Genomic DNA, 18,222 nt, shown 5'->3' with positions numbered 1-18,222 from the left:
AGGTGAGAATAACACCAGCTTTATGTCTGCATTCTACTTCAGATGCTTCTCTGCATCTTTCTCTCACCAATGAGAATGAAGTTGCACCTGTTAAAGGTTTTCAACAGACAAACTGCACAGTGCCCTTGCATTGTTTCATATATAACGAGCCAAGCACATGCTTGGCCATTGTGACAACAGTAGAATGTTACCTTTTTCTATAATTTGGGGCAAAAGTCAAAGAATAGTTTCTGAAAGTCCATAGCAAAAAAGAATAAATATAATTGCATTTTTAGGTTGACAGGAAGTTTGTATTTCTCTTTTTGCACAATTTTGCATAATTTTAGCAACTTAAGAATGCCACTAAAGATAGTTAAAAAAAAAACTTGTTAAAACAATCTCATGAATTCTAGGGAAAAGGCTAAGCATACTTGAAGCAATTACTTGATACAACAATTTACTTGCTGCAGAACTTTGTGGCACAAATTTGTGTCCAAGGTCATTGTATGACGTCAAAACCCTTCAAACAAATCAGGTGTAATCCATGCTTTTATTTTCAAGTAAGATTTAGTTTTCTCTTTATACAGTCCCACGTAACCTGGTTCTGTAACAGATTTCTACATTTCCCTTTCAATTAAACAACATTGTTCAATGTACCATTTCTCTCTTTACTGCAAGAGACTTCAGGGAAAGCTTTTTCTATAATGATATCCACATCTTACTTCAATTAGAAAAGAACAGTTGATACCCCTATTTTACTGCCATCTGCTTCTCTGCTTTTAATGAAAATGTATGGCTTAGAAACCAAACATGTCTCTTAGTCAGAAACATTCTTGTCACTCCTCAAGAACAGCAAGGGGAAATAGTAATACCAAGTAAGGGATCTTTTATCTTGCTACTGAGCTTCCTGTGTGATAACAGGCACCAAAGAGACAAAGTGAGAGAAGGCCCAGTTTTCAGGGACAAAAGCGCCAGATGGGATTAGCTCTAGTGGTGTTTCCAAACACTATTTCCTAACTGCAGGGCCAAACATGCCTTCAGTCTCCAGCTGCAGAACACAGCAATGCTTGCCACATACAAATAAGCTTCTTTTAAGTGCCTAGTTTTTAATGACAAAGCTTAGAACTGATGGCATGACAAAAGCTCAGGCAGATCACATTAAACACTCCCCTGACTCAGTACTCTGTCTCCTACAGGAGCCAAAAGCAGGTATTTAGGCAAGACTGTGAGAACAGAGCAACCTGTAGGCCACTTCCAACGAATACTTAACCACCTTCTAAAAATTAGCAAGCTGGGTAACGTGAAGAAGTTTCTTTGCATTGTCCCAGCATCTTCTACTTTTTACTTTTACCATCAAACTGATGTGTGTTAATTCAACAGAAGCAAGGGTTTTGTTACAAGTATGGACGAACTTAAAGAAAAAATTTCCTTTGAGCATCACTGCACTTATTGTATATAAAGTTTAATATTTCAGGACTTGTGTTAAATATCAAATACTCCAGAAAAGAAAGTGTGCTTCACTAACATTTTAAAATAATAATTTTAAAATAACTTTTGTCTGGAAAGCAGTTGACATTTACTGCAAGCTATACCCGTTCTTTGCATCATTATACAAACTTTCAGGTTCTCAAAACGGAGTTTGCAGATGCAAACTTCAAAGCAACATGTTAAAAAGAAAGGTCACTCACTACACTTCTTGTACTTTGCTTTTATCAAGTGTCAGCTTTCCAACCTGACCACTTCCCTCAGAGTGCAGTCACACGAACACAAAAGTTCAGTCACCAGTCAGTCCTGAGGCTCCTGGGAGAAACATCAGTAAAGGTTCCAATTACCTGCATCAGTTTTCTTGAGAGCTCATTAGTGAGAAATTCCTCTTCCTTTTCATAGTTTACTGCAAGTGTTTCTTTTTCTTTCTGCAGGGCTTGAATCTTCTTAAATAGAGTATTACTGATGAATTCTTCTTCTTGCTCTGCCCTTGCTTGCTGTGAAATAAAGACATAGTTTTGAGAAAAAAGGGAACAAGTTTTCTTTCAAAAAAGCTGCAATTATTCCATTCCCCTATAAATGCCTGTCATCCTGGAGGCCTGTAAGCTGGACCCAAGTCTGTTACCAACTCCTTTTATAATGTTATAGCACTTTTTTTTTTGTTTTTAACCTTTTGACTAGAGAAACTGCACTGGTGCTTTAAAGTGGCCTCCTCACAGCCAAATCCACAAACTCCTCAACCTTATAAACTCTGTAAAAGCATTATATATTCAGACACCTATTTTTACCTACACTATGCCTGAAAAGGAACTCCTATCTAAATGCTCTCCATTACAAGCTAAAGCACAGCTCAGACTGATGCATGCACCTCTGTGCCTCCTTTTTAGATCCCTCAGATTGAGCTCTGCTTTCCAGGAGTCAAATAATGCTCGTTTTCTTTCAACCCAAAATGCAGAGCCACAGGCAGCACAGCTCCTCTCACAGGAATTCCTACCCCACCACCAGGAAAACAGCTATGGTACTTCTCACAACTGCTACTCCACTACATACAACAGCAACTCACAAAAATGCCGTGGGGTAGCTTCACTCCAAGCTACTCTGGAAATCTCCGTGCAGAATTACTAGAAGTGACAATTTCCATTTCAGCTCAATGCTAGCACCCTGCACTGCTCCATAGAGCACCAGCCTGGGACACTGCTCTCCAGCATTCCCTACAGTTCAGATGTTTGTATGGTTTTAAAGCATAACGTTGATAAATGGAACATAAAAGTGATCTTTTGAAATCCTGCTCTGGAAGGCCATGAAGGGTATTTCATATGGGCAAAGCAATGATCACAGCTACAAATCGGTAAAGCCAACTCTTAATGCCACAGTTCAAAGTCTAGAACAACTGAATTACAGAAATACTGCATTTAACCAATGAGGCAAGTTAGTGTTAGGAGTGATTTTATTCCCTGCAATCCATTACTTGATCTGCACATATGTGATTGGCCCTGATTCTAATAAAATTACACCAGATTATAGCTTATGCAAACACTCTGCAAGCTTTATTTCAGTAAACTTAGGGAGAGGAAAATTTAAGAACTGAAACAGACATCACTGAAAGCTTATCTTCCATAATCTTCTGCCCAAAATGTGCCAAAATAACAACTTCTTTATACTTATTGTACATTGGAAAATGCTTGAAAGATTTCATAATGTCAATGATCTTTTAACTGGAATGACACATTCCCTAGTGGTCCAAGAGCCAATTACTTAGACACCTTCAACATCTAGGATAAAAAGTTAATTAAAGAACATAACTGTCTTTCAGTTTGGTTAAACAATAGGACAATTACAAATTTTCCTCATGGTGTCACAAATATCATAAAATCTAAAGCAGTGGTTTGGAAACTTCTCAGTGGAGTCCTCCTTCCATCAAGTCCTTCTCTTCACATCTTTGTCTCTGCCTTCTTGTCTCTTCTCCCATTTCTACTGCTTCCTTTTCATGGCCCTTTCCTTAGATACTATCTATCTGTCACAGCTCCCTTCTCTCTGTCACCACCAGAGCTGGTACAAACCCAACCAGAAAAAAACAAAGAAAGAAAAGAAAAAGCCAGGTCAGGCAGAGTTTGCTGGCTTAGCAGCTTATGTCCTGCACAACATCTCCTCTCTAATGTATTGCATCTTCATAGCAGAGAATAGCTACTCTTAACATTTTCAGCAGTGGTCACATCAAGAAAATAGAGATTTGTCCAAGAGGTCTGAAGAAATGTTATATTGTCAGCTCACATATCAATGGATTAAAACTCCTGGAATCTAACTGATCTGAATAACATAATCTATCAGCTTCTAAATGTGGCTTTACTTAGAGCTACTAACCATCTTATGTCTTCAGAGACATTCCAGAACAGAGTAAACAAGCCAAATTGCAAGGGCTCATTGTCCTCAAATCATTAAAATTCACGCATACTGTTCCAAAATCAACTCCTCCACCGCCTTCACTACATAGGACTTCTACTTGTGTCTGTTTTTCAATGGTTCAGACAACAGAAGACAGTAACACAGACCAAGCTTACCTAAAATTAAATTAAAAAGCACTTGGTTCTGAAAAACAAAAGAATGAGGGTGTTTCCGCTTTGATTTCTATTCATCTGTAACTTGCACAGATTGGTTCTGTTCATGCTTTGCACCAGTCAAAAGCTCTAAAATCACATTATTATAGCAGCGAGCCTGCACAAGACTCTTTGCCAGCTCCTGGTGTCACATTAACGATGGCGCTCAGGCCAACGGGAGCTGCCAGGATCCCTGTGCCGGCTCCTCTGTGCCCGCACGGGAGCTCGCGAGGCCGGGCAGCAGGCCAGCCCAGGCTGGGCACGAAGGAACGAAGCCTTTCCCTTCCTGCTCCCTTTCCTCTCCCACATCTGCCTGCCCAGCTGGCAGGAGCAGCCCCGCTTTGCACCTGCTCAAAACCCACCCTGCAACAGCCCCTGCGCCCACCGCGTGCAGGAGGCTCTGGGGAAAGGGTGGCCAGGATTAAATCTGCCTCCCTCACACAAACAATGCATTTCTCAACTCAACAGCAGCAACCCTACACATCCACACACGAAGTGTGAGCCTCAGATATCCATACAGCACACTGAATATAATGGATGTCCATTTAATTACCCAAGGGTCAGCACTTTCAGCACAAACATTTTAGCGGGAAAACATCACAGTTATTTAGACTAGGTACAAAGCATGTAATTTATTATCATATTTCTTCTAAATTTCATACTGAAACTTGCCTTTTATCTTGTTACTCATTAATTGATGATAAATTATCTCAAGTAACAGGATAATTCATGTTTACCTTAATATTGCCTAAAGTCTTGAAATCTGTTACATATTTAGCCAATAATCAAACTGATTTTTCTGGGTGTGAATACACTGTTTTTCCAAAGAGATAACCTGTCTTTTTATTAAGTATCTGTATTTGAAAAGAGGTCTGGTATCATCAGCAAAAAAAAGAAGAGAAACAAAATACAGAAATTAGAAATGCTAGGTCTTCCACAAGGGTCTTCCACATAGTTCTTGGTTTTCCTCTATTATCCATATCACACTTGACATGAAAAACACCAACAGCCATTTACTCTGTTCTGTGTACCATATTACAAAATAAATTGCTGAGGCACTGAGTGATACATAATGCTAACACCTGATCAGTCAATCTCTGGAAACCTGAAACAAGCAATCTGCTTTCACCACATATTGTCTGCATAATAACAGACATATCCACCTGCCTCCCATGTCTCAGAACTCCATGCACAGAAAACATGGAGCATTCCATGGATGCATCCACTAAGGAAAATCTCTAATTATTGTGGTCAAGACAATAAATGCAAGGGCTATCATGTTACTTTGCCGGAAATCAAGAATAAAGAGGGAGATAAAAAGCACCTCATGCATATAAACCACAAAAAAACTTCTTATACTTTTGAGGAAGAAAAATCCTATTATTTTTCTTGCAGAAGCTTGTGAAATCCTGATCACTAGTAGAGCTGATGCATGAAGTGTCATAAAAATCTGTTCTTCTGAGCTTAAATTTCAAATAATTTGAAAATAACTAAGAAACATATTTTCCTAAACTTCAGTAGTAAACAAGTATCATATTAGGAATTGAGCTGCACTAAAGTTCTTTTTCCACATGCTGCATAAACTGGAAGTTTTGCCATTAAAATATCTTTCTTCTTTCAGTTCTTCTTGCATATACACCTTCAGCAGACCAGGTTCACACTGCTGAATTTCCCTTTGCTCTCATGGTTTGTGTTTCTGGTGGGATGCTTTTTCTGTATCACTGCACCAGACACTGACCACACTGGTCTACTGGCACTGGAACTGTATATGAAGCACCAAAATCCAGTACTTCTAATGAGGCATCAGCTTACACATATTCACAAAAAAACCCCAAAAAAACTACTATCAAAAAAACCCTTAAAAAAATCCCTTCCCCATCCAGCTAGCTCTTCCAAAAGCCTCACAAGCCTTCCTGATACTGCACAGCAAGCAAGTTCAGCAATCCAATTAATACCAGCTCTGTGGTCAATATCAGACATTATCAGTGACCTGACATGCACATGTTCTTGCATTTTAGTGCCAGGTGTCATTTCAGATGATTTCAGCAGTAAATGTTTCACAAACTGCTCTAGGCACCTACACTCGACCACCTGCAAGGCAGATGCCAGGCATGTCCAGCCTGCATCACCTGTCTCCAGCAGCATCCAGGGTAAAGGTGACACAAGTTTCAGGGGATCTCATTGGAAACAGCCTACCAAGCATTGTTTTAATCTAATCCACCCTTGAAGGTCTTTAATCTTTATGTCAAGAGCCACCATGACCTCTTTACCTTTCATCCAACTTTTCCTGGTGCAGTTCCTGCTGACAGGGCCCTCTGGACAATGTAACCCTGTAGATGGAGCTGAAGAGCAGTTTAATCTGACACAAGAAACTCAATCTTTGCTACTGAATATAGACTGAAGGGTTGGGACAGCTTCGGGAAGAGATTATCTCAGTTGCTGCACATGTTACACTGAACTAAGGCTGTCACTTCAGAAAGCAGCCTTCTCTAAAGTCCTACTCAACAGGATGAGGTAAACAGGGTGAGAAGTGCAGGAAGCTACAATGACATGATTTTTAAATATGCAGTTCTTGCATAGAATAAAATGTAAGCTTCCCAACTCTCCTGAAGTACACACTCCTCCTCTCTCAGTACTAACTCAAGTGACTGGTCTGGCCATACTTTCTGGCACCAGGTTAAAATGACACAGAAAACTACACATCTACAAGTGCAATAAACATTCCAGTGGGCTGATACTGTTTCCAAACAGGAGAAATTTTTACAGCACAGCTATTTTTTGCTACAAACCTTCCAGCTGCATCTGAAATGACCACAGCACATGTAATGTGCCTTACAGACAATGATAAGAGCCACCACAAGAACAGAAGTCAACAGCAACTCGAACTCCCACTACTGCCAACTGCAGCGACTGGCCAGCAGCACATTCCTGGCTGTAAGGACTGAAGGACAAGGAATTCCCACCCAGTCCCAGTAACTATGTGGGAACAGCTTTCCCCTCACCCAAAGAAAGGTACTTCTTGTAGCTGGGTGGCCTGCCTGAGAGAAAAGAGTAAATGCTCTTATGGTTGAAGAGGCGAGCTGGAATTCAAGTGCTGGGGTCGATTTGTAGTGTGATTTCCTGTCTAATCTGTGACAAACCCCCGGGGTAACTTCCTCTGTTCTGACATAAAAGTACCTTTTTCTTCTCCCTTCGTTAAGATGAGTTTTCAGGAATAAGGGAGCAACGGAAAGAACCATGCATTTTTATCTTTGGGCATACAGTATTTCCTAGAAGCCCCAAACAAGCAGTAAGACCTTTGAATGGCTCCTTCAGGAACCCAAGCTGCAGACACAGATCTAGTAGTGTAGGAGGAAAGCATTGTTTTAGTTGGTTGGCTTCTAAAAACAAACAAATAAACAGATACCACCCTCCCCCAGAAAAATCACAAACTTTCAGGCTTACCAAAAGTTATTTTCCAAATACACTAAAGAAGAAATTAATTATTGAAACTTATCCTGAGAACTTCAATTACTCTAAACACTATCTATTGTGTAACATTAAAGCCACTGAAGCAGAATTGCTTCAAAGCACAAGTCCTATTATATTACAGCTATTCAGTAGAGTTCTGCTGCAAGAGGAGATAAAAAAAATATATGGTTTTTATTATAATAATACTATTTATTACTGTAATAATAAAGGAATAGCTTTATGATAAGCTACCATTTAAAGTATTTAAAATACAACTACTTTTAATCTCCATTTCTAGTTGGAAATTCTCTGTCCCCTTCATCCCCCACCCTTCTCCTTTTTAAAAGGTCAATCAGGTTTTGGCCTGACATGTCAAAATGCCTTTGTCACAGCACTCCTGCTGCCAGCTCCAGGCACAGCAAGTCTTTCCCTCGATGCCTAACAAGTGACCCAACATATGGCCACAAATCCATAAGGGCTGCAGACTGACTAGAGAAATGAGCTGATTCAAACGACGTAAGAAATACATTTTTCTCCCAAGCTAGTTTTGACCACAGTCAAATATTTTCAGCTCAACATTGCTTGTGCAGCCTGGTGGGACCTTCTCTTAAAAACTCAGGTGCATACATCTTTTGGTTTGGGAAAAGCACTTGAGAAAAGCCCTCAGAACTGACCAGCTTGCTAAACACAAAAGTCACTGGTATTTGTTCATGCTAAATAATCTTTTAGCATCAGCAATGAAGTAAATTGTTTGATGGTATGTAATCCCATTGTACACACTTCCTTCTCTGCATTTTGATGTTGACCTGAAAGTCTTGCACAATTGAAACACACAAGTGGTAAAAATAAAATAAGCAAGTTATGAAAACAAGCTCATTTGACAAGCATAAATATTTATAAAATGAATGCATCTGGCTAATTACAAACGAAGTGTAACAAGCTATATGAATTTCATAATTAATACAATCAATTCCAGAATTTACTTACCTAATTGAAAAATAATTTAAACAGCTTTCTTCAAAACAGAAAAAAATATAGTATAGTCCTATGAAGGGTTTTTATTATAACAAGATAAGTAACGTTAAGTAGTTAATAAAAATGCAGCATGTAAAAATGCCACATTTTTTGTGACCGACAAAATGTCAAGATAGGGCCTAGAAAAATGTATCAATAACTTTTACTGAGCAGTTTAACCATGACTACATATCACTATGCAATCTTAATGTAACTAAAGATTATATGTTAATAAAACACCATACAGGAAGAATTATCAGGCACATGCTAAACACTTCCTATTCTGAACACTCAACATGGCAACTTTAAGAATCTACTATTCATTAGGCACATGCTTTATAGTTCTTATTTTTCATCCACTTAAACATCATCATGTAGAACAAGCTCCCAGACGGTTATCAGGGCTGGAGTCTCTGCTTCCAGCACACAAGAGCTGTAACCTGAGCCAACAGAAGTCACAGGCCAAGGCAGGAATGACCCAGCAGGAAAATTAAATCTAGCCTGCAGACCTTTCCAAATGGCTCTGTTTCATGGGGACATTCCTCTGTCCCACGGCTGCACAGGCACCACACATTTCCTGCACTTGCTGCATTTTCAGCAGCACTGATTTCCAGTGCATGTGTAAAGTATCATGTATACAAGCACAAACAAACCCACTGCCCCTAGGTCCTCAAGTTCACTGCATACAAGCAAATATTGCTTCAAAATGCACATTAAATGTTCCTTAGAAGGGCTGCAATGACTGCACATGCAAACACAGCAAGGAAGGCACCAAGAATGGGACCCTGTGAGAAAACTCCATCAGCCCAGCAAGGCAAGGGACTGTTCCCAGCACAAAGCTTCAGCAGCACATCCCTTCCAGAAGATGGTGCTTTGCCAGGGACTTCCCCATCTTTGCTAGTTTGTACCCAGGTGAAGACTTACACTGACAAAGACAGCCAATATGGAAAATACAACCTCACTGTCATATCAGACTCTGAACCAAAGTTTGAAATACGTCTCTCTATTAATCCTTTACTGATGACTACTAGAAAGAAACTTTTGCTTTACTCTCTGACTTTTAGTTCCACAGCTGTTTTACTGCTGAAATTTTGTACTGGAAATAGTTTGCTAGTTAATCAATAGTATAAAAAAAAAATGGGAAAGAGATGCACGTGGAACAGGTTTTGCTTTTGCTCAGCCTCAATATAAAAAATGCTGAAAAACAACACAAAGATGCACGTGTACACATAACAAGATTTGTAGCTTTGTGTTCAGTTTGTCGAATTTTCAAATGCACAGACTCGTCAACGTGAAAGATAGAAAAAAGATCATATTACTCATAGCTAATCTTGTAGCATACACTGTTTTGTTGGAGGTGGTGTGTGTTAATAATTTTCCACTGCCTATGTGATCATTGGAATAACCACACATTTAAAAATGCTGTTGTTTGCTTGACCTGCATCTACAATACTCAAATTTAATGAAATCTGGTTGTTATGCTACTTAGAAATTAATAACAACTTAAATCTCAGCAACACCACTACCAAATACCACCAGTACTAGAACCTACATGGAATGTAGCCCACCAGTAAAAATTATTCCAATATCAGAAGTCTCATGCATAAACACTTCATAAATTAACATATTTTAAATGTTTTTTAGTCTATTTTCTGCCCACTGAAAAATCAACAGTTATCTTCAATGTAACCACACATTAACTAGTTAATTTTGCTGGACTGACCAATTAGGAAACTCAAAACTGCACATTCCCAAAATTTCATGGCAGGAACAGCAAAAGATTTAGCAGAAGAGTAGACTATTAGGTGACTAACACGCAGCTTCTGTTCAGAGGCATATGGGTGCTAACAGGCACTGACTTATGTTCTAAAGTAACAAACTCCTGCTCCAAATGCAACCACAGCAAACTCCTGTTACAAGCAGCTCTGCAGCCACAGCTGTTTCTCTACTCAAAAGCAAAAGGGCACAAATTAAAGCAGTGAACAGATATTTAATAGTCACCCCATAACCTCCACAAAAATCCTACTTCACTTCATGTAGTCCAGGTAACTCACTGCAAGCATGTAAATATGCAAAACATGTTTTTATTCATTGGAGTACTTAATAACAGTTGAACTGTAATTCTGTTATACCCAGTTTTTCCAGGCAGCAGGTGCCAGACCACTGCTTGCATGGCATGTGCCATGCAGTGTCACCAGCATACCACAGCTATTAGCAGCAACTGTCCCTGCTCCCAGGTAGAAGACTGCACATTTTCTCTCTCTGACTGGGTCCTGAGCACCAACTGCCTTTGTATTCATCATCCTTCCCTTCTAGGTAAAAGTGGCTTTCAGCACTTGTAGATCCTTCTTTCAAGTGTGTATAACCTCTGGTATATCTACATCAATCAAGCTGTTCTCCTTTTAAGTTTTTTAGAACTAGGGATAAAGACCACCGGATAAAGATCCATTTATGGGGTTTTCAAACTGTAGATGCTCACCGTGTAATTTCTTAATTATCTTTAAAAACTCTTGTCTTTAAACCTTTTTTATTTGGTGGTGGAGAGGCAGAAAATGGAACTGTTGTTGAGATTTTGTTTGTTTGTTTTATATGACGAATTTAAAATAGCTTAGGTAATCATTAGGGATGGCAATGTTTTTCCCCACAGTAGCAAGGTGCCCTTAGCCACTCTACACAAACAACCTCTTAAGAGGGTTAAAATCTCCCCAAGTTTCCTCTTACACACACTGACTTCCCAGAGAAACATTTTCACAGTGATTAACAAGAGCTGGAGATGAAACTTGTTATTAATTATAATCATACCTTTTCCTAAACCAAACAAACATATTCAAAAAGTGAATACAAGGTTGCCCAACTCACTGTTAAGGCACATTATCTTCCACATAAGCTCCATTACAGAAAAATGTTTCTACTTACCCCTCCTAGGAGTCAGTGAGTAATTTTCTGGGGTTTTTTCCTTTTCTACAGCTTGGATATCTTACAGTACCTATCACAACATTTCAAAGAGCAATCTCCTCCCAGGCTTTTAAGGCAAGAAACAAGTTTATTAATGTGCGGTGTATGAAAATATGATGAGGAATAGGAAAAAGTACATCCTTGGCCTTTGTATTCACTGTCTCTGGCCCATACAAACATGCATGATGTGGGGGAATGCAATCACCCTTCAATATTCATCCCATACAGAACTGGGGAAATAGGTCTGACACAGAGAAAGTTTTGGGAAATGCCTACCACCTTTCCACTCACAGGGCAAGGACAATCCAGTTACATGTATCAATGTTCAGAGAAAAGGGATTTTCTGCATATCTAGATTTCAGATTAAATTTACTCTGTGAAACTGAGTGTCCCTCTTCTTGATCCAACCAGGACTTCATGGCCTGAGAGGACAGAGGTTTTGCCTAGTTAATAATTCCTGGCAACACTGGCCACGACAAAATGTCTACTGTTCATTTTTAACAGATGTGAAAAACACATACCCTTTAAAACTCTTGCAAAAGTGCTGGTTAAACCCTACATTTTGCAAATTTTGTAATAGTGGCTTTTGCTGTTTATTTGAAAATGAAGCAAAAAAAAAAGCGGAAATCCCACCACCTGGTGAAAGTAAAAATTCAACTGTAAGTCACAGAAAGAAGCATAACTTCATATTGTGGCATGCTTAACATTGCTGGATTCTATCATGCCTGACTTGTTAAGAAACATTTATACTTTCACTCAGGACCAAAGCATATCATTGTGGGAATTATTTATATATGTGGTAGGAGTTTTAAGTATGATTAGCACCACCATGACGGGAACTAAAAAGGCTTAGCCTTAAAGTAATAAGCAGAAACATCACATTTTAGGCAGTAAAGAATTAAAGCATCTGAGGAAACTTTACAGACAGCTGGAACACTGCTAGGCTGCTTCCATCTACAGCAGGGCTGAAGAGATGCTCATCCACCTCACTAAGCCCTCCACAAACTAAGACCAGACTATGTGTAATATTAGAAATTTCAAACTAAGTAAAATTCAGAGTTGAGAGAGGAAGAGAAGCCTTATCTGAAGAGTTTCTCCATCAGTTAGACTATCAGCTGCGCTGAGGAAATAACCTAATTTTCCAGGAAAAAAAAAAAACTGCTGCAAGGGAATGCATGAAGGGATAGAAGACACTCAGGAGCTGAAAGGATCATCCCCATAGACACCAATTAGCCTACAATGCCTGTATTTTAACTGAATAATTGAAATAATTACAACTCAAGTGCCAGGATTAGAAACTGCTTCAAATAGTTCAGTAAAAATTGCTTCAGCTTTTATCAAGTAACCCTTGCACCCCACAGAAAAAAGATGTGAAACCTGTGCATCTGTAATTTGGAGTTCCCCCGCTTAAGATACATTTTTCCTGTGTAATATTTCACCTCAACTGTCTTGCCATCATTTTTACTTTGTTCTCCATCCCATACATTGAAATGGGACACTAATAGACTACCTGATTAAAGGTCAAGTCACATCTTGAGTCAGACAGAAGGTGGAGAACAGGAACTTGAGATGTTCTCTTCTGGACAACCCCAGGCTGCTGCGTTGGAAGCAAGACATCACAAGAATATTCCCTGTAACACATCCAGGGGAGCTTGCTTTATATTGTATTTTTTGCCTCTATTCTAAAGCATGTCTTTGTCTCTTTTCCATTTGTTCTGTTTGAATCCCAACCCCTGTGCATAATTCAATTTGTACATTTTGTCCCTATTCTCCTACTTCATTTCATGGGGCTTCTTTTTCCTTTAAGAGGAAGACAGAAAGGATTCACCTCTTGCTCTCCTGCTAAATTCAGCAACTTCCTCCTACCCCCCTGCCCAAAAAAAGAGCAGCAAAGCAACTGTTTCTCTCACTGTTTTTACAATGCTATGCTGAGATACATCAGATGCCTACTGCTGACAATTTTCATTCCTGTGAAGGACAGCAGTCTCATTTCGTCATTTCAATCTCATTTCAAGGTCTGTTTGGGAGACACTGGCATTCCATTCTCCTGCAGCACCCCACGAGCCCAGCTGCCTGATCATCTTGTTTGCAGCTGCCATATTCACTATTTCAATGGCTTGCAATGCTTCCAGTCCCCACCTGGAATCCCACTCAAGCACACTTCATGAGGGGTAGTGGAAAGAAAACCTTTCGTGAAGTCTCCAGCAGATGCATAAGCTCGCTCACCACAGATCAGTATTATTTGCTCAATTACTACAAGAAACTTTGGCACTAAGTCTGTAGCTGAAAACACACCCCATGTACACCAACACTTAAAACCAAGAACTTGGAAAACAACAGCTTCAACATTAAAGCCAGTATCAGCAGTAGGAGGAAACAAGCAATGAGAACAAGTAAACAGAATTAACAAGTGCAAGAAAACAACAGATGACCACATACCTACCCTGGAAAAAGAAAGAGTTTAATAAAGCGAAATAATTTTCCTTCATCCTTTGAAATCAGGATTAAAATTCAAACTCCACCAAAGTAAAAACCACAACTAAAATGAAATACAGAACTTCCAGGATTTGAAAACTATTCTAAAATCTTGTCTATACTAGCTTTCTAATACTGGGATCAGCAACAGCACTAGAAGCTCTAAAAACCTCAATACTGATTACTAAATCTGCTGATGTGACTAGTGCAAAACTCAACAGTCATTTGGGCAAGTGACTAAAAAGAAGGTTAAAAATGTCTGGCAGATATACAGCAGGAGCACGTATGACTATTTTTTCTTCAGTTGAAAGCAAACCTGTTGTTAGGTGTATGCAGTAAAAATCAGAGCAACCTCTCCTTCAAAATGCTTCTAAGTCGCTGGCGACGCACCACGAAAGAATGGCCCCTAGTCTCAATAAATGCTCAAACCTGGCAATAAAGTCTATTCTTAAAATAAAAGCTGATTACAAACCAGTTCTAGCACAGAATTCATGATATAACCTCAATGAGAAAGTTCATTAAGAAGTAAAATTACTTTCTATGCAGAATAGTAAGCCCACAGAAACACCAAGAACTTTGCCTTATTAAAAATTCCCAAATGTACTCTACAATTTCAGTTCTTATTTCACTTTCATCCCCAAAGTAATTCAGAGCACTATACCAGTATGCCTACTGACTGAAGACATTCCACCATTATTAAATATGGGAACGTTACATAAAGTAACTGATAAAAAAGTATAGTTGTTCTATAATATTTAAAGGCAAGCAAAACTAGATGGTTATCACAGTTTGGTATCAACCCAATGGCAATACTGCAAACAAATTAATTTACAGCATAAAGGACAGAAACATTAAACAGGTCATTCAGCATGGCTTTACAGAGAACAAGTTGTGGCAGATAGGCAAATATTCATCTTTTAGCCAAGGACTATTTGTAATAAAGATAACCACAAAGGTGTAGGGTGTGTATAAGACACCCATATGAGTTTTTGATGTAGTAATGCAAACATGCCAAACATTATTTTAAAATGGTTATAAAATAAAGTATACATCATGATTTCCAAAGTGGCTTACTGACGTCAAAAACACTCATCAGTGGGAAATTCCATTTCACCGACATGTACTAAGCAGGATTTGTTTAAAATATTCCCTGCACAATTAATTAATTCTCTGCACCAAATCAAGTGCTACTGGACAACCCAACAGTACAAATCAGACCTAAACAAGGCACAGGGGTGCAACTCTATTTCTGCCAAAATAGCCAAAGCACACAGCAGCAAGCTCATTAAAGACAACTGACCACACCAGATGAAAAAAAAAAAAGTTCCAAATTAACTTATCAGAAACATTTGTGCAAATTTGAAGCAGGAAAGGATGTTTAGACTAGACCAGTGCATCATATATAATTCAACACTTTGGGTTTGCAGCATCTCAGAGATTGAAAGCTTAGTTTAGTTTGTCAATGTAAACTAAAGTTGCCTGTCACAGCCTGTATCTTGATGAGGAGAAAGCAGTGGATTCTGAATACTCATTAATCCAGCCAAAAGGCACAGCAGGAACCAACAGCTCAGCCTTGATGAAATTGATGGGAAGAACAAGAGGGAGGACACCAAAGCCTTTCCAAGCATAGTGATTCTTCATCTTCAAATTAAAACTGGATACCTTTCTCAAAGACACATTTCAAGGTTAGTTACAAGGTTCAGCGTGGGAACAACTCGCAAAACAACGTGACAAAAATTACAGCAGATGATTAAGTAAACCTCTGAAGCCTCAAAGTCCCTTAAAGTACAAGCATTCCTGTTGATTAATATTTGAATTAAGTTCAGAAACATTGACTTTTTCTGTGGCTTTTGTTTGTATTTTAAACAGCATTCAGGAAGGCCTGCAACACACCCTAGTGACATTCTGTTAATAGCACATGGATGATGTTTTCCTCTGGGAATAGAATATGCCAGTGGCTGTGTGTAACTACCAAAGGGAAGCACATGCTACTACACCTTCCTATACTGGCTCAGCAGCCATGCAGCAGAAGCAGCACGGCTCTGACCACGCTACCTTAAGGGCCAAGGTAGATAACACCAAAGGGCATTATTAAACTTCCTTTTTCCTTTACAGACATTTGTAGAAGTTCAACTGAAACGTCTTTAGAACCAGAAGCGAATGTAAAACTGAAATACCAGACAGTCATTTCCTACATGCCTGCTCTTGGAAAAAACATGCCTGAAAAATTTCAGATGGACTTTCACAGTCCGTGAAATTGCTAATCTTAGCAAGGGTGTTGTCTTTACTCTAAAAAGCAGGTAAGCAGAGCATTTCTAAAATAAGTTTTTGAGCTATTTTCAGCTTAGTCCAGCTACAAACTGGAATTATAAATGACACAGCAGGATACAAAAGCCCCAAGCAGGTTTCTTACACCTATGAAAGGCATCACAGAACTGAGAGTATTTTTCATACAAGCAAGACCTACTTTAAAATCAAGAGTAAATAACAGATTCACAGACACATTTTATAAAAATATTTTTGCTTTCTTGGTTTGCTTTTTACCTCTCTCTGCTACTAATTGATTTATTTTATTTATCCCCATGTCCCTTATCAGTGCCTTTTAAAGATTCCTATTTCAGTTCAGATAGACTATCCTGCCCTTTTTCTTCTACTATTAATAGACACATTCTGTACTGGAACAGGTGTTCTGCCTTGAAATTCTGGTGCAAACTCCAGAAAAGAAAAGAACATTTTTGCAGGAGATTTCTGATAGTACAGCACACCCATTCACTTCCCCAAACTATCTGTCTATGCTGACATTTTCCATGAAGGCCCACAACAACAGATCTCATGCACACACACAGATCCCTCTGCACACTTCATTCAGAACAAAATGCAAAATTGTAATTATTTCCAGCATCCAAATCTGGCTGTCATTGGGAAAACTCTTAACAGGTCACAATAGCACACAGGATTTTTCTGATCTGCAAGCCCCAGAAAGCCTGTTTGCATTCAGGAGATGGCTGTTATTGAAAGCAACAACTTTCTTCAGGATTAAAGTAGGGGGTGAGGAAATAGGAGCCGAGTAAGGCTTTTTTTTCCTATTGTTCCTCCCAACAGGTGGGAGGCTGTTCACACAGCTCTGCGGAATTGCAGAGGAGGCCAAAAAGCCAGGAAATACAACTGCCCTCTGCCAGCACTCCAGGAATGAGAAGAGTTAAGCTGGGAGCCAAGGTGCCGAGCAGAGGTTTAGCTACAGAAACAAGGGTAGCAGAGGTCTCACAGTAAAATACTGCCACTCACAACCTGCAGCAGTCCCGTGCCCCAGTGTTCCCTGGCAGCAGTGCTGCAAGCAGGCGCTACCAGACAGTGACAATTCATGGCAAGCTCACAAAAACCAGCATATGCCATCAGCACTTTGGATCAGACCGGCTCATCTGAATTGATGATCCACGCAGCGCCACAAATCGGGATTTCTAGGATAATTTTCACCCCTACAAAGCAAAATCGGGGAAAATTAAAGAGACATGTTCTTGTAAAATGTTAGAATGCATTAAAAAAAAACCTGCTACATCGGGCATTTTGGAGAGGGAGCACTTCTAAATTAATGCTTCTCGAATACTCTACCTTCACCTCAGTTAGAAATACTATGTCACAGAATAAGGCTTATTATGTTTTAATTTTCTAACTCCACAGAAAATGTCTGACTATAGCAGGCCAATTTATGTGAGTTAAATTACCAAATCTAACATCCTAAAAAAAGCATGTTGCAGCCAGGGACTAAAACTCCTCTTGTTCTTAGAAGCATTCAGTTTGTATGAGGCCTGTCAGTTCAAAACAATAACAAAGAAAACCAAAATGCTTCCAGTATCAAATAAAGTTGACATGGCTTTCACTGAAATAGGATCGCTTGGTTACATTAAATACCGAAGAGTAGAAAAAAAGGAGCTAAAAATCCAAATTCTACCAACTTCAAAAGAAGCTTCCTGACCAAGACATACCTACACCCAACTGAAGTATTTCAGCTTTTGTTACATGCAGTAATTCATTCTTTTGAAAAGCAGTCACACCACCACACAGGTTTAAAGGTACTCTTATTTAACTAGAGAAGTTGTGCTGTCCCACGCTCAGCCCATTAAATATGACATCTCCTTGGCAGACCTTTTTCACCAATGACCTAAGAAAATTCACACAGGAAATCGACTTCTGGTAGTGCAGCACTAGAACCAAAACTCACTACTTGTCATCTCAAACACACAGCATCTCAGATCTTCAGGCGCCTGGTTTT

At 39.2% G+C, this 18,222-nt stretch overlaps 1 protein-coding gene across 1 annotated transcript in view; it reads right to left on the bottom strand.

The window, feature by feature from the left end:
• Positions 1-18,222, bottom strand: part of CCDC6 (coiled-coil domain containing 6) — a 50,618-nt gene that overhangs the window by 29,097 nt on the left and 3,299 nt on the right. The window contains exon 2 of the mRNA XM_021535204.3: positions 1,812-1,961. Coding sequence (XP_021390879.1) covers positions 1,812-1,961 — 150 coding nt within the window. The remainder of the gene's footprint in view (positions 1-1,811; positions 1,962-18,222) is intronic.

Source organism: Lonchura striata, chromosome 7 (genome assembly GCF_046129695.1).
Source record: "Lonchura striata isolate bLonStr1 chromosome 7, bLonStr1.mat, whole genome shotgun sequence".
NCBI lineage: Eukaryota > Metazoa > Chordata > Aves > Passeriformes > Estrildidae > Lonchura > Lonchura striata.
This window is presented reverse-complemented; position numbering and strand designations above follow the sequence as displayed.